Source organism: Peromyscus maniculatus, chromosome 2, assembly GCF_049852395.1.
Source record: "Peromyscus maniculatus bairdii isolate BWxNUB_F1_BW_parent chromosome 2, HU_Pman_BW_mat_3.1, whole genome shotgun sequence".
Classification (NCBI taxonomy): Eukaryota; Metazoa; Chordata; class Mammalia; order Rodentia; family Cricetidae; genus Peromyscus; species Peromyscus maniculatus.
The window spans coordinates 165,906,256-165,932,371 of record NC_134853.1 but is presented as its reverse complement, the minus strand read 5'-3'; the positions used below and the strand labels follow the sequence as shown (position 1 = coordinate 165,932,371).

The 26,116-nt window shown below is 45.3% G+C and overlaps 1 protein-coding gene across 1 annotated transcript in view; it reads left to right on the top strand.

Annotated features, from left to right (window-relative positions):
• The window catches only part of Pex14 (peroxisomal biogenesis factor 14), a 150,208-nt gene that overhangs the window by 109,588 nt on the left and 14,504 nt on the right, over positions 1–26,116 (top strand). The window contains exon 4 of the mRNA XM_076563519.1: positions 11,422–11,550. Coding sequence (XP_076419634.1) covers positions 11,422–11,550 — 129 coding nt within the window. The remainder of the gene's footprint in view (positions 1–11,421; positions 11,551–26,116) is intronic.

Sequence of the window (26,116 nt, the reverse complement as noted above, 5' to 3'; positions counted from 1 at the left end):
AGCAGTGTGTACTCTTAACTGCTGAGCCATCTCTCCAACCCCATATTAATTTGTTTTAATTAAAATAGCAAGATACAAAAGTATGTATAGCATGCTGTCATATATGTAAACATATACATCATATATATGTATATACATGTATATACACACATGCTTTTTATGTAAAAGCTAGTGCCTGTGATTTCTTCTAAATGATGTAATGGGGTGACCAGGTGGCGGGAGCAACCCATATGTATTGTTAGAATTTTGTACCATGAGAGTTAAGACACTTATAAAAAGTTTCTTAGAAGGGCCTTATATAGGAGACTGGTAAATTACCACTAAGTCAGTTCCATGTAGTACATCTTTTACCAGGTAGCATTTGTGGGAAGTGGGAAGATACAGCCTGCCCCGAGGATCTCAGACTGTGAGGGCAGATGGGAATGACGTCACGAGGGGCCAGCAGGTTCAGCCTCTGTCCCTCATGCCTACTCTCAGGCTGGACACTCATCGGATAGAGTGACAGGCCCTTCCTCCACTGTTTATAGTGCAGTTGTGTGATTTTTTTAAAATTCTTTCTCTCTCTTCTCCTCTTCCTTCTTTTCTCCCCCCCCCCCCGCCCCTTTTTTGTGCAGTGCAAGGGATGAACCTGGGGTCTGGTGTGTGCTAGGCAAATGCTATACCAGTGAGCTATGCTTCCCCTTTCCACATGACGATACTCTATGACTGCCCTTTGCTCTTTTTAAAGGTGAGATTTGCTATGAATATACCGTCAGCTCTTCATGTCTTAATGTATCAAAAGTGTTATGAGAAATTTTCAGATGAATATAAACATTTGAATAATACTGCATTATTGAAATGTGGCACAGATGACCTAAGTAATTTCCTCTGTTTACTTTTGTGTTATTTTCTGAGGTGTAGGGTTTCATGTAGGCCAGATTGGCCTCAAATTCACTGTGAATCCATGGAGTACCTTGAACTCTGATTCTTCTCACTACACCTGTGAGGTGCTGGCATGAGAGGCATGAACTCCCTCCCCTGCCTAGCCCATTGCTATTTATTTGCTTGTTTGTTTACAGAAAGCATGAGGGCTGGGGATGTAGTTCATGGTAGTATTACCTGGTAATACTTACCTAGTATGTGTGAGGCCCTGAGTTCAATCCTCAGTTCTAGGGGGAAAAAAATGATAAACCATCTTGGTCCATACTATTTTGTTCTGTTGTTATGTCTTAAAAGTAAAATCATTGAGTCAAAAGTTGTGACCATTTTTAGATTATTGAGGCAGCATACCAAATTGTCTTTCAGAAGGTTCTCAGTTTGTGCTTCCACTACACCCTCAGACAGCAACCAACACTATGTAAAAATAATAATAATAATAATAATAATAATAATAATAATAATAATAATCAGAGTTCATAACTATACCAGTGCATTTGAATAGTAGACTTAAGTCAGGGACTTTGTACTTGAGCAAGATTTGGGCTGTTCTCCCCAGTGATTGTAGAGAGGAGAGGAGCCTGGGCTAGGTTCCAGCCTGTCTTGCAGTGGGCTGCTTCTCAGGGGAGGAGAATGCAATACCACATGCATTTGAACTACACACAAAGCTGGTGACAAAATTATTTATATATTGACCTATTAAGACATGAAGTGTTTTAATGTGTTAGTATAGCTTAATGTTGAGGTCTTTTTAAAATGCTTATGGGTCCCTGGCCATTTTAAATTTGGGGAAGTAAGTTGAATATCAAATTACGTAATTCCAATTACGGATTCAAGATTCAGGATGTAAAAGAAAGTTCTGAAGGAACATTTGTGGCACTCAGCAGGTGACTGAAGAGTGAGCCCCACTGCACTGAAGTACCATGATGAGGCTTTCCTTTAGGGTGGAGGCCAGCAACTCCACAGTGGAGGTGCTTCCCACATCAGGCTGTCTTGAGAACGTGGTGGCCATTCCTCGTCGCAAAGCACATACTTGTTTTGTTTCAGTGGTGGTACAAACATCTCTATTGCTGAAGGAAATATTTGGAGCTGAAAGAAGCAGTTGGGCAGCCAAGATGTGTCAGGATTGGACAGATGTTCGCCTTTTAAAAACCCATTTTCAAAAAAAGCTACCTTAGACTTGCTGCTATGGCTGCAGCAAGAACTTTGAAATGTGGTCTTGTTCCGGTCTCAGGTGCAAGGCACCGCTTTGCACCTTTTCTGTCTTGGTTTTTCTCTTCTAGAAAACAGGGTAACCATTCTAAGTGACTGTGTTCAGCATCAAGGTTTTGGTGTTTCTGCCTCTAGACATTTATTTTTAAAAATAATCCAGCCAGGCATGGTGGCACATGCCTTTTATCTCAGTTTTCAAGAGGCTGAGGAAGGTGGATTTCTGTGAGTTCAAGGCTAGCCTGGTTCGCATAGCAAGCTTCAAACCAGGCAGGGCTATAGTGAGACCCTGGTTTTTTTTGTTTTTTGTTGTTTTTTTTTTTTTTTTGCAGGGGGCGGGGTGGGGGTGGGGGGTGGGGGGTGGTTTGAGGGTGGAAGCCAGGCATGATGGCTCATGCCTTTATTTTTTTATTCATTCAATAACTATATTTATGATCGTCATTAATTACATTAATTGTATTGATTTGTTATATTCATGATATTATATCCTGATACTACTGTCCGTTTGTGGGGCTTTTTCATCACACAAAACAGAAACTCTGTACTTAGGAAATCATTGCTCTATATTCCCTTCTTCTCCATCTTGAGATAACGAGACCCTGTTTTAAAAAAATAAAATAAAATAAAAATTAGTTTGTCCATATGAATAAAATGTGTTGGATATATATATCTCATAATTCACAGGAGTATGCAGTACAAATTCTGCCTTCAGTCTTTGACCCCAGCTGATAGCCCCTCTCTATGCCTCACCCATATTTTCAGTTCTCACCATCCTCTTTCTGCATTATGCATATCCACAGCTAAGTTCATGTATAGCTAAGTCTATAGATAGACACATACAGTTTGGGTTTGGTTTTTTTGGTTTTTTTTTTTTTGTTTTGGTTTTTTGAGACAGGGTTTCTCTGTGTAGTTTTGGAGCCTGTCCTGGCTCTCGCTCTATAGACCAGGCTGGCCTTGATCTCACAGAGATCCGCCTGCCTCTGCCTCCAGAGTGCTGGGATTAAAGGCTTGCACCACAGCCCCCAGACTGACACATACAGTTTTTACAAATAATTTATACTTTTAAATCTTTTTAAGTGATACATAAACATTTACCATTTTTTGTTTTTATTTTAAAGCTTTAAAAAAATATTATTTTGTAGTTTCTTTTGTGTGTGTGTGTGTGTGTGTGTGTATGTATGTGTATGTGTATGTGCGTGCACACGTGCTCATGAGTCCATAAGGGGGCATCAGATCTGGAGCTAGAGTTACAGACAGTTGTAAATGGCCTGATGTGGGTGCTGGGAACCGAACTCAGGTCCTCTACTAGAACACTATGAGCTCTTAACCAGTAAGTGCCCCCCCCCCACTTTTCTTTTTGAGACAGTCTCTCTCTGTATAGCTCAGGGTGGCCTGGAACTCACTATTCTAGGCTGGTCTCAAATTCTAGCCCTCCTGCTTCAGCCTCCTGAGTGCTGGGATTACAGGCATGAGCCACCATGCCCAGCTTCATATTTTTTTAAATTGTGAACATTTTTAGGGTCTCACATCATGTTTTGAGATGTGTGTATATTGTATATATAATATTCAGATCAGAGTAACATACCTGTTTCCTCAAAGAATTATTTCTTTATGGTGAAAACATTCAAAATCCTCTCTTCCAGCTTTAGAAAATACACGGTGTGCCATCCTTACCTGTGGCAACCAACATCGCTCCAACACTTGTTGCCCGCCTGTGACTAAGAGCCTGTGCCTTGTCACTGGGTCCCTTTGCACCGCCTTCCTGTCCCTTTTTGCTGTTCTCCTTGTGGGTGATTTGTTCGACAGCTTTGCTGTTGAAGATGTGCTGTGTCAGGTGTTAGTGGGCACAGGCGGGCACAGGCTCTCCAGGATGTCCCACTCACACATGGGGGTGGAGGAGTGGGGTGGAGACTGGTAAGGCACTACTATCTGTGCCTTGACTGGAACTTGCCGTGTAGACTAGGCTGGCCTTGAACTCACGGAGATCTGCCTGGCTCTTCCTTCCCAGCACTGAGATTAAAGGCGTGCGCCACCACAAACGGCTTCTGTGGGTTTTTTTTCTCTCTTCGTGAATACATGAAAAGGTAGGGTGGGGGAAGAAAGAGAACAGGCTAGACCTGCAAGGACTTCCTTTAAACTGAAAGAGTTTCCTTCCAGTGCTGACTTCCTTTGGTAGTGAAGATGAGTTGCTATTGTTTAAAAAGTCAGACAAAGGGCTGGAGAGATGGCTCAGTGGTTAAGAGCACTGGCTGCTCTTCCAGAGGACGGGGTTCAATCCCCAGAACCTACACGGTGGCTCGCAGCCATCTGTAAGTCTTTCTTGGGGATCCAGTGCCTTTTTCTGGTCTCCATGGACACTGCGTGCACATGGTGCAGACATACTTGCAGACAAAATGCTTACACACATAAAATAAAACGTAAATTTAAAAAGGCAGACGAGGGGCCAGAGATACACCTTGGTGGTTAAGAGCATTGGCTGCTCTTGCAAAGGACCCAGTTTCAGTTCCCAGCACTTACATGATGGCTCTCAACCATCTGTTGCTCCAGTTCAGGATTTCCAGTGCCCTCCTCTTAGGACCTCTGCAGACACTGCACACATGTGGTGCGCATGCATACATGCCGGTTAACCACTCACACATAAAATCAATAAGTCCAGTTTTTAAAAAAGCAAACAATCTCCGCAGGCTCTTCTGAGACGGTGAAGTTTAAGTATCACTGAAGTGTCAGTTCCTTGGGCTTGTAAATAACTGCACGTCCCCTGGGCCTGGGAGGAGGCTGCCACAGCCTGTTGCTAAAGACCCGCATGTTAGAGGCTGTCCTCTGTGATGGGCAGTGGTCTGTAATCCTCCAGAATTGATGGCAGACATAAAAAGTAGCCCCTCTTTGTGTTATTTCCAGTGTAGCCAAAGAAGGACTAGCAGGAAAGCGGGGCACCCTTCAGGCTGTACAGATCTAGAAACAGACATCATGAATGCTGCCTGGAGCCCCTCTCAGTCGTTCCTACAAGAGACTCAATTTGTGTAACAGAGGGGCAGCTCACGTCCGTCTTGTTCAGTAGGTATATTACTCCCCAGAGGCGCTCAATAAATTTTATAGAAAGTTCCCTCCTTATGTGGAAGGCGCTAAACTCAGGGCCTGGTGTGGCCGTTATAATTTAGGGCTCCAAGGGAGTACATCTGCCTTGTGAAATAGCCTGCCGAAAGTGTGCAGAAACTTTTGATCTTGGTTGGTTTCTCTGTGTCGTTGTACTCCTGGGCTCAGGCCCTAAGACCGCAGCCTGTCTGCTTTGAAACTAAAGCCCAACTTGAATTTAGTTTGCGGCTGAAATGCTCCTCCTGTGTGCTGTGTCGATGGAGACCTGGATTCGGCAGAGTGTTCACAGCTCCTCTGTCTCCCCGGGGACCTCCTTCCTTGATGTGAGGAAAGCAGCCTGTCTCCTCTTTAGACTTGTAAGCAAAAGCCTTCCAGTCTCTGAGTCTGTAAGCTGGCAGTGAAATACATCGCGCACCGGCTTCTTACTCGGTGATTTACACTGGGAGAGGTGCCTGCTGATTCCCAGGGTCCTTTGTCTTTGTTTAGTTTTCTTCCACATTTGATACATTTAAAGGATGGATTGTCTTTATGGTTCACGGGGATAAGGAAGGGATCGGTGCAAGTTTTAATGAGAGGTCCGAGTGCTCTGTGCTGAGATGAGAATTTCATTCGTGGTTAGAGATCTTTCTTTCCCTGGGTGCCAGGAGACAGTGTTTTGCTGTTTCTGAAGCGGTCGCTCTGCGGAACAGTTTGCAGCAGGATACTGAGGGAGCATCCAGTTCCAAGGCATCAGCAGCAACTTTTCTCCGAGTTGTGCGGACTCCCCTCGTTTAAGGAGGGAAAAGGCTCTGGTCCGGTTCTTGAAATTATACATTAGTATCAAGATGGTGGGAGCCAGCTTACCTCCAGCTTCATTTCCATAAAAACTTTCATTCAGGCTAGTAATATTTAGAACTGTTTTTCTCAAAAACTGTGTTTTATTGTTTGGGGAATAGTTATCAGCAGAGAAGAAAGTATTTGGCTGATTTGCTTAATATTTTAACCTAGCGAATTAGACAGGTTGGGGAGCGGGGGAGGGGTAAGAGAGTGGGTGGGGCGGCCCCATAAACAAGGTGATATATAATATTTTTTTTGTTCTCCTTTTAAATAAATACCGATCAGCTTTATGTTCAGAGACAATAGGAGCCGTTGGCTTAAATTTGCAGTTTACTGTATTTATGGCTGTAATATCAAGGTGCTGCCGTCGTAATTTCATGCCCCAATGAGAAGAGCAAGGTCGAAGCAAATGCTTCCATCGGCATCTGCTAGCACACTAACTCATAAACAAGGCCCGGCTGGATCAGGTGGCACGGAATAATACAGGCTAATGAAATACAGCACAGCTTTCCATTACTGTTAGTTTTTACAGTGTCGTCATTACGTGTAATTTATGTTTAAAAAATTCAATTTTATACAAGGCACTGGGAAATAGGGGTCTACAGGTCATCCAACGACTTTTAGAGGCTCCAAGAGTCCTTATTGTACTCTACTGTTCCAACAAAATGTTAATAAAATAAAATAAAAATACTTTTTCCCTTTCCCCTCCCCGAACCCATTCTGAGATAGTTGATTTTTCTTTTAATTTGGGGCATATCTTTAGCCAGATGTCTTCCTGCCTCATCTCCCCAATGTGCCAGGCAGATAACTAGTTGTGTTCTGAGAGAGGTGACCCCCGCTCAGTCTCCAGAGTCCCAGATGAGTCAGAAATTGAGGAGCTCTAGATGGAGGAAGATGATCTGAATTCTGGGCCCTTGGCTGCTGCCCTTGGTTATGGGCCTTGGGTCTCGCTCTCTCTCTCTCTCTCTCTCTCTCTCTCTCTCTCTCTCTCTCTCTCTCTCTCTCTCTGTCACACACACACACACACACACACACACACACACACACACACACACACACACACACACACACACACACACCCCAAGTTCCTCTCATTCTCTACCGTGTGATTGTAAAGCTCAGTCCAGCCTGGAAGGTGCTGCTGGGGTTCACTACCTTGCACATTTTCAAACCACCCCTAGCTCTCTGTCTTGGTTGTCTGCCCTCGCACAATGCAGAGAACACTGCTGTCGTCTGTCATGTCCACAGACATTCCCAGCGTCACCTCCAGAGTCAGGTCGAGAGCTGTGCGGAATTGTTTGTTGGGAGAAGTGCTTGTGCAGCCAGCCCCACAGAACAGAGCCCTTCTGGGTACTGGGTCTGGCCTGAGTCTTGGGAAAGGATGGTGAGGCATCGTGTTCACCCCAGCGTGCTTGGCTTTTGTTTGCGTTCGAATAGAAACCTTCAGAAAAAGAAGTGTGCTGATCTGCTAGGAGATAAAAGTAGGCAAGTGTGGCTGTCCTGAGTCTGTTCAGATAGCAGTGCCGCCTGCCTTTGTGATCACCGGGTGCACGCACCCTCTTTCTTTTAAATGCAGCCCCTGTGGAGAAGAGTTGGAGAAGAAATCCCTGGCCCCTGTCTGCACCGGGGCAGCAGTGGTAACTTCCTGATGTTTGGGGAAGTAGTTTGAAGGGAACAAGAAAGGTGCCGGGGACCGCCCCCCCCCCCTCCCGTTGGAGGGCTTTGCAGGGGAGGTAGCCTGCTGTGTCCTCAGCCACAGCCTCCTGCCACTGCTCCTCCTCTCCTCCTGCTTCTCTTGTCCTTCCTGGAGCAAGAGAGCGAGAGAGCAGGACTTTCTGAAGGTATTCTTTCCCACTAATAGGTGGTAGGATGGAGCTCTAGAGAAACCACCCAGTGGTACAAGGGAAGTCACTGGAAGGAGATTAAAGTGCCAGGTCTTGGTGGTGTCAGGTAGCAGCAGCCCACGCCTAACTAAAAGGAGAATGTAAGCTTCGTCAGAATGAGCTAACTCTTCCAAAGGCAGGCTAGGAGGCGGTGGCTGGCTTGCTGCTCTCTCACTCACAGGATGGCAAAGTCCTTGGTTCTCGGCTTTGTTCAGCCATTGCTCAGTCCCTGCGCGGTTAGATTATTCCTCACAGATAGCAATCAACTGGAAGGAAGTGTGTGTGTCTAATTTGCATGAGATTATTTAAAACAACAACAACAAAAAAGGTCTGCATTAGTCAGGGTGATGGTAAACAACACAAAGAGATGCCTTTATAATATAGCCTGTGCCTTGGCTTTCGGAGCCAAATATAATTCACTTACAATTGGCAGTTTCCTTTATTATTCCTTTTAACCTTTTGGATTCTGCAAGGTCTCAATCAAAGATCTGCACTGTTTATCTTGGGGTGAGCAGGAAAGCTGGGGCTAGGGCATCTGGATGTTTATGCATGGGTCCTGTGGCAACAGCTCACCGCAGAGGTAGGATCATCTCTGTACCAGGAGCTAGTGGCTGGAGAGACAGCTAGTTTTGATTCAGGGAGAAGTGAGTGACCCTCTGCTTGGTGTTCCTGCATCCCCCGTGGACAACCTAGCTCTGTAAATAGAGTCCTAAAACTGGCCGGTGCTGCCTGAGCTGTGGACACCCAGAGAGGCATATGGATGCCCCTGTTTGTCACTCTGGTGTTGTTAAAATATTGGCAGGTTATCATTGGCAGGTCTGACCCAGGGGTGTCTATAGCCCCATGTTTTATAGCCCCATGAACTAGTTACCAGCTCTTACCTACACGTGGGGTCCAGGGTGGCAGGGGAGAAAGGAATTTCATCCTTCTCTAAACCTTAACAGACTCAAGGCTGAAGTTCTGACTCTGCCATCTGATGTGTGTAACTGGAGGGCACCTGCACCACTGTTCTCCAGGACAAGTTTGATCCGGGCATTCCTCACCTCTGCCTCAGGCTTTTCACTGCTGAGTGGGCACAATGGCTGAGATAACTCTCCAACTCTAAAGTTATGCTCTGCTCCTTCTTTCTTTTTCTAAAGTTTTCTTTCCTTTTTGTTTTAAGAAAAATGACTCATTTATTAAAACAAAATCAAAACCCTGACTCTCCTAGAGAACTAGGTATATAAGAATCCCAGCCAGTGTAGATTTAGAGCATCAGATAAGGTTTCTGGGAAACAAGAGCCTGGAAGGAAGTGCTGATGGCATTTAAACCATTGCCTCACTGGTGGGCTCCGCAGAGGTAATGCAGGGTGTGCTTTATTAGGAAAACAGGCTTCGTAAAAGCTCAGGGCCAGAGGGCGGAACAACAGGCGGAAAGTCCTGCTCCTTTAACCAGCTCCGGCTCCAAGGCTGAGGCACAGCCTGTAACTTGCTGTATATTTCCCCAGCGCTAAACATTATCGTACTTGTTTATATTTGAAAGAGCCAAAAGGGAAAATGAGAATGCAACTGAATGCTCCTTTTGGGAAAATTATCCTCGTTTGTAGCCAGCAGCTGACAAGGCACATGATCCACCAGGTTTATAGAATTCCATGGTGTACCAGTGACCAGCAGCCTGTGCTGACGTCGCGGTTGCTGCTTGCTTCACACAGAGAGAGGCCTGTGAACTGGTTAAAGCAGCATCCTCCTTCCAGCGCTAGCTAGCGAGGAGTGCCCCTTCCTGTTTAGGAAGAGTAGTTGTCAGTGAGTGACAGGTGAAAGAGCCCAAGGGCCACAGGCTCTAAGGAACTGTGTCCTCCAAGTTTGCCTGGCTTGTCCGTCTTATCCCTGTTCTGTTCTGGGGAGGAGAAATGATAGGAAAAACAACTCATTTGTGGCAAGCTATGGATGAAAGAAGTGGGGCACCTTGTCCAGCCCCAGTCTGAGATGCTCTGTCTCTCGATCACCTGCCCGCCCCCCAATCTGGGTGAATGCTGTCCACAGTCCCCTAGACTGACGGCAGTAGTGCTCGCTCACTTCTCTCTAGCTCGTATGTGTGTGAAGAGGGAAGCGCTGCCGCAGAACGAAAGGAAAAAGGTCAAGAGCCATTTTGAATAGTTGAGGCACTCCCTTGACCATTTGTGGTAGGGCATGCAAAGTCTGAGGGATAGCTGGAGTCCACTCAGGCCAACATGATGCAGAGCAGAGCTGAGCTCTAAAGCATTAATGTGCACCATGTATTAGCCCCCAGGCACAGAGTGCGAGGCACCACTCTTTGAAGATGCTGATCCTCAGAACTGCCTTGTGCTTCATCCACCCCTAGGGGCAAGTATACCATGCTGTGGGCCTCTAATGGAGAGCTGCCGACCAGATGTGGAAAAGCTCTCGCCCTGGTTTAAAAGCTCTGTGTTTCCTCTCCGCTGGCTATTGGGATGCCCGGAACAGCCCGGACCAGCTTGAGTCGTCACACTAGCAGTGACTGCTTACCTGCCTTCCCAGCCACTATGGTGGATCTCTTTTGTGCACACGGTTATTCCCTGAGTGGGCCCTGGGGGAAGCTCGTCACACACTGGGCTCTACACTCACTCCTACTATTCTGTGCATATTCAGTGCCCTCATCCTTCACCACTAGTCACCCAGTCAGCCTCAGGCTCACAGACTCTCTGCTCTCAGCCTGCTAAGATTAGGGTCTTGGTGGGCTTTCACTCGCCTTCCATTCTTTCTTGGGAAAATCCTTTCCGCATGCTACAGCCACTGCAGATGGCGCCCTGCGATTTCCTGATGCCCATGTGCATTGTAGTTGAGAGCGTCAGAGGATTGAAAAAAGGGGGAAGAGAAACTAGCCAAGGGCGGTCCAGGCAGCCCGTGATAGGGTAGAGCAATAATCATCTGAGAGTGTGGGCCTGGTCTTGTTTTGATCTGTTTTCTTGTTTTATTTTCTTCTTTACATTCTATATCCCATTCATACTAATCACAGTCAGTCCTGATTTTTCTTTTTATTTCTGCATTTGTCATAAAATAAAGCAAATTATTCCCGTCTTCGGAAACGATCTAGACTAATTAGTCGTCTCACCCAATAATTAGTTTTTTGTTTCCCTGTCTGTTTTCATGCATTATTGTTAGTTTTTTCCCCTCTTTTTTTAACACCATTACAGATTAAAATGAGCCACATTTGCAGTTGATGGTATCTGTTTTCGGGGGAAGAATGGAGAATTGCAGTACAGAGCGACTTCAAAAGCAGCAATAAACTCAAGGATAAATTAAGGAAATTGAATGAGCCACATTTGGAAGCAGTGTTGAGGCTAATATTCTGTCGCTTAAGGTTAAATTGCAACTGAGAGAGGTTCCCAAGAATCCAAAATCGAGGAGGCAGCGAACTTGAATGCAAGGCACTCTGCGGCCGTCGGGGCCTTTTTGTAAAGGAAGATTTTGCTGCAGTGTGGTTCCTGGCAGAGTCCTCACCTGTGTCCTTTGCTCTCCTCCCCAGGGCTGACAGATGACGAGATCGACCTGGCTTTCCAGCAGTCAGGCACTGCTACAGACGAGCCTCCATCCTTGGGCCCGGCCACGCCAGTACTTCCCGTGCAGCCCCCTCACCTCATCCCTCAGCCATACAGTAAGTCACCGGCTCCCCTCCTGCTGACCTGGGACCTGGGACTCAGGACACTGGCCAAGAGCAGGGCTCCACCACAGCAAACTGGGAGAACTTGGCTTTTCTAGGAATAAAAAAGCAGGACATCCAAATTTGTCTAGAGCCAGTTGTACGCATGTGACAAAGGTCACGGGATGCTAAGCCAGCCAGTTGTGTGATTTCAGGCACTTGGACCACGCAAACGGTCACTTCTCCCGCCTTCTTACCCCAGTGGTTTTGAATGTCAGATCCCTAACCCAGGCATGGGAGTGGCGAATGGATTCTCCTCTACCCATGGAAGTACTGTGTCTCCTAATTTCATTTCTTCTTAACAATATTCATAGGTTTAGGTCAACCTTCGCTCCCTTGTCCTGACTGCTGTGTAGATTCATGTAATGACAGAGTCTCAGGGAGTTTCAGATTAAGTACAAAGGTCCTTTAATAATGACATGGGATCCGGGCAGAGGGGAGTTTGTTGTTTTAAATGGAGGCTGCTGTGGTAACAGATACCGTCTTATACATCCATCCAAACAAGCACATCACCTCTGCTGTAAGGGATGCGGGAGAAGTCGAGAGGAGTTACAGTTCTCTCCAGAGCTGTAAGACACAGCCTAGGTTTGTTTCTTTTGGATAACTCAGCACAGGTTCTATTGTCTTTCAAGTCTTCTCTAAAATTGTCTTCATTTTAATTGTCTCCAAGTTTTGCTTTATTTTTAAAAAGTGATTTAAGACAGAGTTCAAGACCAGATTTTAAAGGATGTATTTAAAAATGGCAGGTTCAGCTGGGTGATGGTGGTGCACACCTTTAATCCCTGCACTCAGGAGGCAGAAGCAGGCGGATCTCTGTGATTTTGAGGCCAGTTCTAGAACAGCCAGGACTGTTACACAGAGAAACCGTGTCTCAAAAAGAAAAACCAAACAAAACAGAAGTGGCAGGTTCATTCTGATCCAGAGCAGGGGACGGAAGCCCTTTTATTTCTTCCTCCTCCGCATTCTCGCCTGGCTTGCCTGCAGCTGGGTAGGTAGGGACTCGCTCCCCAACAGACACAGCCAGCAAGGTGTTCTCTTCTCTCCTGTGTTCGGGTAGGGGCCAGGCAGAGGGTTGGCTGCTGCGTGCATCGCAGGTTGTATTTACAGAGTCCTTTGCTTTCTGGGTAAAGCCGAGTGGTGAAGCCACAATACATACACCCATGTGTCTTGTCCCTCTGAGCGGAGCCTGAGCCACCGGCTGGCACGAAGACCTTTGAGACCCCAGGAGCAGGCTTCTGCCTTTGTGAGCAGGAGCCTCATTTCTCTTTGCCAGCCCAAATCCTCTCAATCTGTTGTGTAGGCTTCGGGCTGTAAGCATGCTTTTTAACTAGAGGCTAAGTAAGTGTCCACACTTTCCTGGGTTGTGTCTCTGAGCCCAGCCGTTTAATGGGATTTGTTAAGGATAGGCAGTGGCAGCTGGGGTGCAGAATTGTCTAAGCACATCTGTTGTGTTCCAGCTGTTTCCTCCCACGGCTTAATACCAAACAGGTCTCTCCGCTACTTGAAAACTTCCTGCTCGGAACAAATTGTTCTGCCCGGTCACAGAGTTGGCACCAAACATCATCCGCTTGCCTGCTTGCCTTCTGGAAGCGCAAAGAGTTAACTGGTAGTTTTTCTGGCCGGCAGCAGCAGTTGACTCTGCAGTCTCCTTCAAGATTACAGGCTTAGACTCTGTTCATCTCCTGGCCCTCACATAACACGCATCTTCTTAGAGACAGGCTTCCTCCTGCTTTGACACTAGCATCGGAACAATGGGAAGATCATTTTTAGTGCTGGCGTTTCCGGTTGTCATCCTCCAGCTTCATTCTTCGAGTTCTGCTACACTACTCCTTTCAGCTCTGGGGTGACTGCTCTTCACTTCTGTACTTTTGCCAAGAGGTGTCAAAACTGCTCAAAAAAAAAAAAAAAGGAAAAAAAAAGCTTGATTTTGATTAATATAGAGAAACAAGACTTTGCCTGACTGATAATAAAACTGATAAATGACATTTGAATTACTTGTAGCGGTAATTTATTACATAAAATATCTTTTATTTGACATGCGATTAGTTGCTGGAAGCATCACTCAATCTGACTAGTTTAAACATGCTCTAAAATGAACCCCAGTAAAAACCAGGGCTGTCGGCTGCTGGCGTTATGAAATATACTAATCCTGGAGTGAGGGAAAAAATCTGACTTTAAATATTTAAATGATTAATTGGGTTTATATATTTTTTTTACCTCTCTAACCCCCTTAATTACAAGCAAACTCAGGGGAGTTTCTGAACTAGGTGTGCAATCTGCATGCTTATCACTGAGGCATTGTCTGTGTCTGGGAGGGATTTATGGCCTCTGTTCATGTGTGTTCCTGCTGAGTCTATGCCTCGATCCATAGCAGCCCTTCCTCCCATTTCTCAGCTGTTTAAGGACATTTCATCTCTGAGCGCAAGTCTAGAAAATGGGATTCCCTCGGCCCAGCCCCAAATGCTCTGTGTCAGCGAACACCTGAAGAGGCCGAGCATGCAGACCCTTATCTCCCGACCTGGCCTGGTGGCCATGGAGTTGCTGGGACCTCCTTTGCTGTCTTTGCCTTCTGGCCAGTGTGTGTGACCTTGAATGTTAGTGAAAGCCAGTGTGAGAACACGGGGAGGACGCCAGTGCACTTGTTCGGTTCAGTGTGTAAGCACCTACTAGATGCTCAACCCTGCATTATGTGAGTGTCAAAGCATGATCTTTCAGAATTTTACAGGCTCTTAAGAAAAAGTTAATAATAATATCAGACGTTGTGATTTAATGCCAAAATTAATTATACCGACAAAAAATTCTGTAAGATTATAGAAAAGAGAAAAATTAATGTGGGCTAAGGAAGTCAGGAGGCTTTGTGCAAGTGGCAGGAAGTGTCACCGGGGGAAGCTTGGTGTCACCTAGTGCGAGCACACACCAGTGTTCCCAGGGCTTCAGAGAAAGCCAGGCAGGATCCAAGAAGAAGCCCTATCCTCTGTTTCTCCTTTTGGTTTTGGTATTTGCCCTTGCATCAAGCCTCTGTGTGCATCCACAAGCCCTGTGGATAGGTTCTGGGTTCTGCTCCGTGCTCAGCTCTGGTTTGTGCTGAGCTGTCTTGTCTCCACCCAGAGGGATAAGTACCAAGGAGTGCTGAGGTATAAGCAGGGCCAGTGTAAATTTTTCTGGAACAATACTGGGTTCCAGCATTTGTCCTCGTCTTGGATGGACAATGGAACCCCTTTAGAGGCTGGCCTGAGCTTTAGTCGCCTGGAGTTGGCAGAGAGTCCTGAGAGCATTCTCCCCCACTTTGTGTCTGTTTCAGCCCTGTTTAGTAACGTATACTTACCCCGATTATCTTAACGCATTGAGCAAGCACTCACTATTGAGTAACTCCCAGGTATCAGGGACTGTGCTAGACCTCTGGGACAAAAAGGTCATTAACGAGATCTGTTAGTTTTCCATGGCTAAAACTTGAGACAGTCAACTTAGAAAAAGGTTATTTTAGGCATATGGTTCCTGTCTGTGATTGGTTGACCTGCTGGTTCGGGCTCTCTGGTTGTGGGTGTTGGGTGACAGTGTCATGTCCAGAGGCGAAAGGAAGGAGAGGAAGGGTCTGGGGTCCTATGTCACCCCACAGTGGCTGAAGGTCTCGCTAGAGTGACGTTCGCGATACCTCCCGAGAGCACCGGGGAACAAGCGCCAAACCACAGCACAAGCCTGATGCTCCCTGCAGTTGCCCCTGTCGGGGGAAAGACAGTTAAGCCAGCATGTCAGTGCCTGGGAGGCAGGGCCAGGGAGGAGGCTGGTGCCGACGAGGGGAAGGGGCGCTCCTGAGAGCAAAAGCTTCACTGACCCCGTGGGTGACGGGTTCAGTGTTCTGACAGGATGGACAAGAGCGCCAAGACAGGGAACTACATGAAGACCTCAAGGATCTCCGGGCGATCTGAGAAGCTGGAGCATGCTGGGGGAGGCAGCAAAAAAAAAGACAGCTAAGCAATCACACTGACAGAGGATGACCAGCAGCATGTGATAGCCAGTCGCTTCTGAAGCTGCCTTGTCTACTGGAAGGAATGTCGTTGGACTGATGTTAGTCGTTTGTTTCAGAGGCGGACATGGGGAGTATGCCTGCCTGAGCTGCCCTCGCCCTCCTTGTCTCTGTCCAGCAACACGTTGCGTTTCCCCGCAGTTGGAGTCCTCTGTCCACTCCTTCAGGGCATCTTTCCAGGGCTTCATTCTGACCTGATGGAGTTTGCCCTGTGGCTCTCGCAGTCCCCTGTTCCCCACCATGCTGCACTTAAATATTCATTTTAGTGTCTTTCCTATTAGTCTGTGAGTCCTGAGGCTTTTTAAAAACTTTAATGGCCTGAGGCTCTGACTTTGCAGATGTCTAGAAATGCTTGTGGCCTGGGTGAACTGTGGTGGAAATGTGCTGGAGAACTGAGAAGAAATGCCTGATGACAGTGCCCATCAGCCGGACCATTCTCATGCTCAGTCTATGTAGGCTGCTCTGGGCAAGCTGTGGAAACAGTAAGGGACGGGCTTACTTTCAGGAGGTCCCTGGCATTTGGGGAAGGACAGAGATGACTAGCCACTTCTGTGCTCCACGGCGATGATCTTGACAGTTTCCGTTCAGTGAGCAGGAACAACAGTTTGCAACTCCAGAATGGTGGTCTTCAGAGCCTTGAAAGGATGAGGCTTGAACTGGCTTTGCATGTCACTAAGTCAAGGCTACATTTCAGAAAATAGATTTTCTCTGCTACCTAAATGTAGGGCATCTAGCTCACCGTGGAGGCTCTGCAGTCTTCAGGGACCTAGGTCTGCATCCTTGACAACTTGCTGGCATCCATCTTGTCCTGCCCACCTGCTTCAGCCCTAAGTGCCCCATCTGCCACCACCAACCTACAAGAAGGAAAAGGATCAGCTACCTCCCAAGGACACCTAGGATTTGCCATCTCCTCTCCATCCCCTCCTTGCTGACAGGAGCATGGTTGCATCATCTTCCCATCTACGAGAGGCTGACAAATGAGGGCAGACATTGGGGGCTATGCCTGTCCAGGTCGCTCCTGCTGTCCTTATCATCTGTGCCCAGCAAGGTGTTAGAGCTGACATGAATGCTTACACTCAGGGTGCTTTTACCTGGGCCTAGGCAGGCTCTGGTGGCTAGTGCTATGGTATTTAGAAAGGTTCAGCTGGCGTATTAGGAGGGTAGGACTTGCTACTTTATTATCATTCTTTATAACGTCTAAATGTTAAGATTCTTTTGTATGAGTCAAGCATTATCAGGCGTGGATTTTCAGGCTGTGTTAGAATCTTGAGAGGTCATATTTTCCCCTTGATTTCAGCCTCTAATGGGGTGGGGAAAACTTTTAGCACCTGCATTGTTGGGTTTTGTTCTCAGCCACTACTAACTTCTTTGAAAAACATTGAACAGGGTGTGTGTGTATGTGTGTGTGTGGGGGTGGGTGGGTGTGTGCGTGCGTGCGCGCGCGTAATCTTTATTGAGGGTAGTTTACATGAAATAAAATGCACCCATCGTAATTGCACCATTTGAGTTTTGAGTGTGCACTTCATATAACCATCACTACATTGCAGAACATTTCCAGTACCCCGAAAGGTTCCCTTGTGCCCCATTTCCAGTCAGTTCAGCCCCATCCTGCCTCCAGGGCAACCACTGCTCTGCTTTTTCTTGCTGCCTGTTAGATCTTTCTTTCCTGAGTTTTGTATAAATGGAATCATATGGCATGCACACTTTAGTCTGGTCTCTCTGCCCAGCATAGTACTGAGATACATCCAGGTTGCTGTGTGTGTCAGAAGTTGCTTCATTTTATTACCAAGCTATATCCCACTGTATGGAAGGATGTATCGCTGTTTGTTTATCCACTCAGCAGCTGATGGACTTTGGGTTGTTTCCAGTTTTTAGCCATTATGAATAAAACTCTTGTGAACATTCATGTACAAGTCTCTGTGTGCTTTTATCTCTCTTGGGTGAATGCCTAGGAGGAGAATTGCTGGTTTGTATATTAAGTGTATGTTTAACCTTATAAGAAACTGGTAAACCATTTTCCAAAGTGGTTGTCCTGTGTCAGCTTCCCACCAGCAGCCTCAGCCTCAGCAGCAGCTGGTGGTCTCTAGTAGGAGCACTGGCAATTTTAGTGTGTGTGTAGGCCTGACTTCTGCTTGCCCGCTCTCCCTTTCCATGGTATCTGCTGAGATTCGGTGCCTTCATGTGCTTATTGGTCATCTGCACATCTCCTTTTAGGACACGCCTGCCTGTTGCTCATCTTGTGTCCTCTGTCAGATAGATGTATCATTAGTCCTTGTTTCTTTTGCCTTCCACTTAAAGGGGGAAAGATCTGATGTTTTGAACTTGGTACCATGTTGGTGGGGAGGGAAAAGACCTTTTGGCCTTTTTGCGTTACCTTTTGAAAAGGAAAAGAGTGTAGTTTTGATGGCATACACCTACCCCTACCCCTTTTCTTCTAGAAGGATGTTTCCTCGTGTTTCTGGGTGGTACTGGAGATAAGCCCTGTTGTGTCAGTCTGCCACTTTGCAGCCAGTTCTGAATTTCTTTTCTTTCATTTTATTTACCATTAATTTTAAAAGTGTGTGTGTATATGTGTTATTGTTGGTTTTTGCTCTTTTGGGAGGCCTGCCACCCAGCTCCCAAATAAATACACATGGAGGCTTATTCTTAATTATGAATGCCTGGCCTTAGCTTGGCTTGTTTCTTGCCAGCTTTCCTTAACTTAAATTATCCTGGCTACTTTTTGCCTCTGGGCTTTTCCTGTCCTCTTATATCTGTAAACCTTACTCTTACTCTGTGGCTTGCTGTGTAGCTGGGTGGCTGGCCCCTGGAGTCCTCCTCCTTCTCTGGCTACTTATTTTTTTTTCTCCCAGTTTTCTCCTTCTGTATATTCTCTCTGCCTGCCAGCCCTGCTTATCCTTCCCCTGCCTCGATATTGGCCATTCAGCTCTTTATTAGACTGTCAGATGTTATAGACAGGCACAGTAACACAGCTTCACAGAGTTAAACAAATGCAACCTAAACAAAAGTAACACACCTTAAAATAATATTCCCCAACATTTCCCCTTTTTTGTCTAAACAAAAAATGAAAGGTTTTAACTTTAACATAATAAGACTGTATACAAAAAGAACAATTACCAATTAAAGATTGCATTCACAGTGTAATGAATTCTAGTTCATTTGTGTCTGGCAAATTAAAAGAAAATACTCCATTATCTATCCTATCTTAATGAATCTCAAGTTTTATACCTAATTTACTCTCTGTCATAACTAAAGAAAACTTCAACTATAACTGTCTAGTCTTCAACTCCATCAAAGACCCCAAAACTCTAGCAATGACAGAGACATCTGACTGCCTGGACAGTCACCCAAAGTTCCTTCTGCAACATTGGTGCATCTGTCTTCAGCCTACAGGTCCATAGTGTCTTGCTTCTCAGTGAAGCAAGAAATTTGAAGGACTTTCTTGCCTTGTATTGGCAAAGTTCATCAGTCACTTTTCTCTGTGTCTTGCAGAATATCTGACAGACTCTTCTGTGAAGCAGGAATTTTGAAGGACTGTCCTACTTTGTTTTGGCAAAGTTCAACAGTTTTTTTTTTCCTGTGTGTCCTGCATGTCCAGTCTGCATAGCACATTGTCAGCAGTCAAAGGCAAGAACAGTTTGTTTGCCCAGTGGTAACATTGCCACAATGAAAGCAAACTCCATAAGGAGTTTCTTCAGTGCCCATCATCTTCTCTAAAGTAAACTGGTGCTGCCAGGAGCAGATGTGTCTCAATGTCATAAAAAACTTTAAATGAACAAAACATTTTAAATGCCATATTCTATAGGTCTCTGAAGTATTTGAAGACCATCTGTCTAAAATATACCTTTTTAACCTGAAAAACATACCTAACACATGTACAAATTTGGTTGCTATAAAGGACTAACTATTAACATATGTTTTTTGATTATCCTATATAATTTATAATAATAGCTTTCAGAAACTAGGACTTTATCTTACATTTTTAAATGAACTGCATAGGTACATACCTTAAACAAGAGTAGAAACATATATATATATGTATATATATATGTATAATATGTTGTAACAAAACATATATAATATGTTGTAACAAAAATTACCTTCAATTTATATCAATATACAAAAATCCTTTAAACAAGAGTAGAAGCATATATACAGTGTAACAAAAATAGCTTTAAATTTGTATCAATATACTATATTTCCCTAAATGATAATAAACATCCATAGCCCACCAAATAACCCAAAACCAACCCACCCCCTAACTCTTGGGAATGTGAGTATAGTTTTCTCCCAACTGCTTCCTGCAGTATCTTTAGGGTCTCAGAGAGAAAATTTGAGATAATGGCCAAGTCCTGGGAAGACCAACAGTAACTTTTGCGGATAGATATCACCTGTCAAGATTCAGGAGGTCTCGCCTGATCAAATCTGATCCATATTAACCCTGAAGGAATCCACAGCCTCTCATCTCCTGTGGGAACAAAACTCCAAAGCATTTTTGATTTCCATTTGACAAATACATTTTTGACTTTTTAAAAGTTAAGGCATTCCTGAAGTATATAGGCTGATTTATTTCAACAGTCCCTTTTTCAATTCCAGGACTCTGGGCAGCTGTCCTTTGCTTTTCAACAATCAAAAAATTTAAAATCAGCACAATAACATGCAGGATCCAGACTCCCTGTATATTTCTCATCTTATGTGGTTTTTTTGTTTTATATTACTTTTACTCTCTCTTTAAAGACTTCATTATTATTTTTAAACTATTCGTTTTTTTTCTATGACTATACCCTTTTTCTTTTCTTAAGCCTAGGCCCATTGTAAAACACACTATAACCTGTTCAGAGCTTTTCCATCTGGACCTTTTATTGTGTATCTTCAGCCTTTTTTGACCCTATGAGCAAACTCTTAAATTGCTAACCTACACCTGGATCCTCCACACCCGGCTCTCAGCTGGCTCCACCTGCTTCTTGGGTCATGAAAACCAAGCGTGAAACTCGAGGCTGGTAGGAGGTTTGTCTGACCAGGACCTGCATTCAGCCTTCCTAGCTACAGGAAGCTTGTACCTGCCACAAGCATTTTTTACTTAGCTTGCTTTTATTTTGTGATGTTGGCTGAACAGCAGTGCCTCTTAAATGAGCCCTGTCCTTTTTCTTTTCCTTTTTTCTTTTTTTTCCTTTTCAGGCTTTCTCAGGCCCTATGAAAATTCAAGAGCCCCAAGTTGGTTAGCCAAAATGTTGTTGTTTGTCTTTGCTCTTTTGGCAGACCCACCACCCAATTTCCAAATAAATATACATGGAGGCTTATTCCTAATTATGAATGCCCAGTCTTAGCTTGCCTTGTTTCTTGCCAGCTTTCCTTAAGTTATCCTGGCTACCTTTTGCCTCTGGGCTTTTCCTGTTCTCTTAGTTCTATAAATCTTACCTTTACTTTGTGGGTTGCTATGTAGCTAGGTGGCTGGCCCCTGGAGTCCTCCTTCTTCTCTGGCTACTTCTTTTTTTCCCTCTCAGATTTCTCCTTCTATATATTCTCTCTGCCTGCCAATCCCACGTATTTTTTCTCCTGCTTTGCTGTTGGCCATTTAGCTCTTTCTTAGACCATCGGGTGTTTTACACAGGCAAAGTAACACAGCTTCACAGAGTTAAACAAATGCAATGTAAACAAAAGTCACACACCTTAAAATAATATTCCCCAACATCTATGTGCATGCTTGTGTGCATGTGCATACTACAGTACATGTGTGGAAGTCAGAGGACAAAGTGTAGAAGTTAGTTGTCCTTCTGTCATGTGGCTTCTGGGCATTGAACTCAGGTCCTCAGCCTTGGCAGCAAGCAGCTTTACTTGCTGAACCATCTCACCAGCCCCTCAAACCATTTTTTTTAGAACTATTGGAATTTTATATATCACAAAACTCATCCATTTCAGGTGTACAATTCAATGGTTTTTAGTAACTCAACTGGGGAACAGCCCTTGTCATTGACCAGCTTTAGAGAATTCTTATGCTCTTATAAGGCCCTTTGGACCCATTCACTATTAATCCTTATTCCTACCATTATCCCCAGGCAATCACTAATCTACTTTCCATTACCATAAATTCAGCTCTTCTGGGCATTTTAGGTCAATGGAGTTACAGAGTAGGATTTCTATGTTGGCTTCTTTTTCTTAGCTTAATGGTTTTGAGGTTCACCACATTGCAGTGTTCCTTTTCACTACTGGTTAGTATTCCATTGTATGAATGGTCCTTATTTTGTGTACCAGTTGATGGATAGGTAGGTGATCTCTTGCTCATATTTTTGTTTTTTTGGGTTTTTTTTTTTTGCATAGCGTGAGTTGGGCTTGAAGCCTTGTACATGCTTGGCAGGTACTCTACTGCTAAGCTGTGTCTTTGGCCCTGTTTTGGCCAACATGTATAATGCTGCTTGCTGAGAGCATTGGTGTGCAAATCTTATGTGGACACATGCTTGGATGGATGGTGTCTAGCATGGAATTGCTGGATACCAAGTTTCTGATTTCTGAATCTTAGTTATTTTCTTTCTAATCAGTTTTCTGAGGTGTAACATGAATGCAGTAAGAGTCCTGGGTTTTCAGTATTATAACTCACTTTATTTGTGTGACCATCATGCCAATCACAATGTAGGAACTTCCAAAAGAGGTGTGTGTAATTTCTATTCTCCTAAAGAGCTCCTTTGTGCCTTTATCCCCATGCCTCATTCCTGTTAACACCAGTCTATGCCTTGTCACCACAGCTGGGCCTTTTCACAGACTTCATTTATGGTCAGTTACATGCGTGTAGTTTCTGTGCTTAGTTTATTACCATAAACGCTTTCAGAGTTGACCCATGCTGGAGTCCAGATTTCATCCCCTCTCCACCCTGTGTGTGTGTGTGTGTGTGTGTGTGTGTGTGTGTGTGTGTGTGTGTGTGAGAGAGAGAGAGAGAGAGAGAGAGAGAGAGAGAGAGAGAGAGAGAGAGAGAGAAGGGGGAGAATTATGTCACGGGGAGCCCCATGGAGTAGAGATCAAAGAGGAAGTCAGCTCTCTCCTACTGTCTGTGTTCTGAAGACTGAACTCGGGACAGACTTGGTGGCCAGTGTCTTTACCTCCTAGGCCATCTTCACTGACTCCCATTAGGAGAGTTTTAGGGGTTTTGTTTGTTTGTTTGGCAGTTCCACATATCCTTGCTGGAATCTGGTATTCTCTGTGTAACAGAACCTCACTGTAGTTTTAATTCTGCATTTCATAGAGAGACTAATGATGCCAATCATATTTTCAGGTTTAAATTGTTTTTACTTATTTTTGTGTGTATGAGTGTTTTGCTTGTGTGTAGATTTGTGCACCACATGTGTGCCTGGTGCTGTGGAGGCCAGAAAAGAGCATCAGATCCCCTGGGACTAGAGTTACAGATAGTTGTGAGTTTCCGTGTAGGTGCTGGAAACAGAACCTGGTTCTTCTGCAAGAACAACCAGTGCTCTGAACTACTGAGCCACCTCTCCAGCCCCCTCTTTTCCGGTTCCTACTGGTCATTCCTCTATCTTTTATGGAGACTCTCACAGTCTTTTGCCCTTTTCAAAGCGGCCTTGTTGAGTTGTTAGATGTGTCTATATCTAGTCCCCCTGTTTGCATCTCTCGTCTCCCAGCCTGTGACTCACCTTTTCATTTTTGTGATGGTGCCTTTTGTTGACATCCAAATTTTTTTTTTGAGTTGTTTTGACTTTTATGGTGTAACGAGTCTTTCTCTGTCCCACCAGCCAGCTCCCAAATAATGACACGGAGACTTATTATTAATTATGAAAGCTAGGCCTTAGCTTAGGCTTGCTCCAGTAATTAGTTCTTATAACTTAAATTAACCCATTTATATTCATCTACATTTTGCTTCATGACTTTCTACCTTTCTTTCATTCTGCATGTCCAACTCCCTCCATGTCTTTGGTGTCTCCCCTGTTTCTTGATTTCCTCCTCCTCTTCCTTTCTCTCCCCAGAAATCCCACCTATACCTTTGCCTAGCTGTTGGCCATTCAGCTTTTTATTACATTATGGCTCATACTTTTATGTCTTTGTCCCAAGCCTTGACTTGTGTGTTTTCTGTTTCTATGTGGAATCTGTGTAGTTTTTGTTCTTTGCTCATGTGTGGCCCCTGTCGCATTAACTTCTGATACGGTGTGAACTCCTGACTTTTTCTAGTGGATTGTCCCTTGTCCCAGCACCATTGTCTCACGGTTATCCTTTCTCCCACAGGGTGACCTTGGCTTCTTTGTTAAAAATCAGTTAGTCATCAACACGATCTATTTCTGAACTCTTCTGGATTCTTTTTAATTAGGCTGGTGTGTGTGTGTATAATGAAGTGTGTGTGTGTGTGTGTGTGTGTGTGTGTGTGTGTGTGTGTGTGTGTGTGTGGAGAGAGAGAGAGAGAGAGAGAGAGAGAGAGAGAGAGAGAGAGAGAGAGAGAGGTCTCATCCTATAGTCTAGACTGGCCTCAAACTCAAGCCAAGCTTCAGCTTTTCAAAGATTAAAACTACAGGCATGAGCCACCACAGCTTGCTTTTCTTTCCTTTGTTTAAGGTATCAGTGCTAGGCACATGCTCCTCCTGAGCTGTCCCTCCAGCCCTGCTTCTGCTTGTCCAGACCCCATCCCCATGTTGCCTGAGTTGGTGTTCAGCTGCTGGGCTCAGCCTCTGAGCATCTGATTTCACTGCACCTGACCTCAGAGCTTGGAGGTCTTCAGCTGTGATGAGGGGATGTGGACACACTGCTTACCATCCTTCCTGCGTACAGATGACATGGCCAGTAACATCACAGCCCCATGAAAAATGGAAAAGATCATGTCTCACTGGAAGTGCATGTGAAGCCAGGCCTGAGATCTGTTGGCTGTGACTGGTGCTTGTCGACTTAGTCTCAAGTTCTTTGCCTTCAGATGTGACATAACACGCCCAGTATATAATAAGCTGCCAGAAATCGACATTGTGTAGAAGAGCTAAAATTGAACTGGCAGAGCTGATATCTTGCTTTAGATGCTGGCCTCTAGATTCAGTTCTCCCTCTGTCCACATTGGCCATCTACAGCCAGGTGCTTCTGTGTGCTTGTGCTGTAGCCAGCCCGGCTCAGCCTGGTCTGCAGAACCTTCAGCTGCTGTCTATGCAGAAGGCCCAGCGACTCCACACCTTGGCAGGTGCTGGTTTGCAGAGTGGCTTTTGTCCAGGGTCCTGCTGAGTGAGCCCGTCTTGTCATTTCATTCTCAGGGTGGCTTCTGAGTGGAGCTGGCAGGCAGCTTTGAGGAGCTTGGCCCACCACTGTGGAGTCACAGTTCCAGCCCCGATGAGCAAGGAGGGAAGTCCACCTGTCTAGCTGATGTCTGCCACTGCCCTGCCCAGTGCTTGGGCCGCCAGCCTCCCAAGGGCAGTCACTGGAGTATATTGTCTCAGCAGAATGATCACATGCCGAGTTCCAGGGCTGTTGCTGATGAGCGGATGAGACCGTACTCTCAATTGGCTGTGTCCTACCTGCTATCCTCTGCATCTTCCGGCCTGCTTTTGTCCCTTCCGTGTGCTAAGAGGATTCCGCTGTTGATTGGATAGAGCGAAAGAACCAGGCAGTGTTGGTTTTGTTGGTGTTCAGAGAATAGCTTCAGCGCCTTGGAGATGCTTCTCTGCCACCATGGCCACTGTCCCAACAGCTGCCCCAGGCATCAGTGCCCAGGCCGCTTCAGAATGCAGTGTGTGATGGTGACAGGGGTGTCAAATTTCACAATGGTTTGTCCCTCCTGTGTCTTAGAGACCCAGTCCCAGAGATGCTCCTGTGTTTAGGATGGTCCCTGCTGTCCTATGTCCTTTACAGAGCCCCCAGGGCTGTGGTGATGGTGGGGCTCTCCCTTCCACCATTTGGGTGATGGAGCCTTCGGGGAAGAGCCATCAATGGTCAGGGTCTGAGAGAAGCAGGATGCTCTTGATCTTGCTCTCTCTAGCCTTCTCACTCTCACTTTTGTCATGTAGCCCAGGCTACCTTCCAACTTGTGATCCCCCTGCCTCAGCCTCCTAAATACTGGGATTATAGGTATGACCATGCTATCTGGTAGTTGTGCAGCTTTTTTTTTAAAAAAAGATTTATTTATATTACTTTTTATTATGTGTTGTGTGTGTGTGTGTGTGTGTGTGTGTGTGTGTGTGTGTGTGTATTAGTGCAGTGCCCTTGGAGGCCAGAGGCATCAGATCCCTTGGAACTGGAGTTACAGACAGTTGTAAGCTGCTGTGTGGATGCTGAGAACAAAACTCATGTCCTCTGGAAGAACAGCAAGTACTCATAACCACTAAGCCATGTCTCCAGCCCCAGTTGTATAGCTTACTCAGGTCGAGAAGCTGGCTCAGTGGGTACAGGCTCTTGCCACTAAACCTGATGACCTGAGTTTGATCCCTGAGACCCATGTAGTGAAGGAGAGAACAGACTCAGGAAAGTTGTCCTCTGACCTCCACACATGTGTGCATTCATGCCCTTATTCACATATAAGTAGGTAAA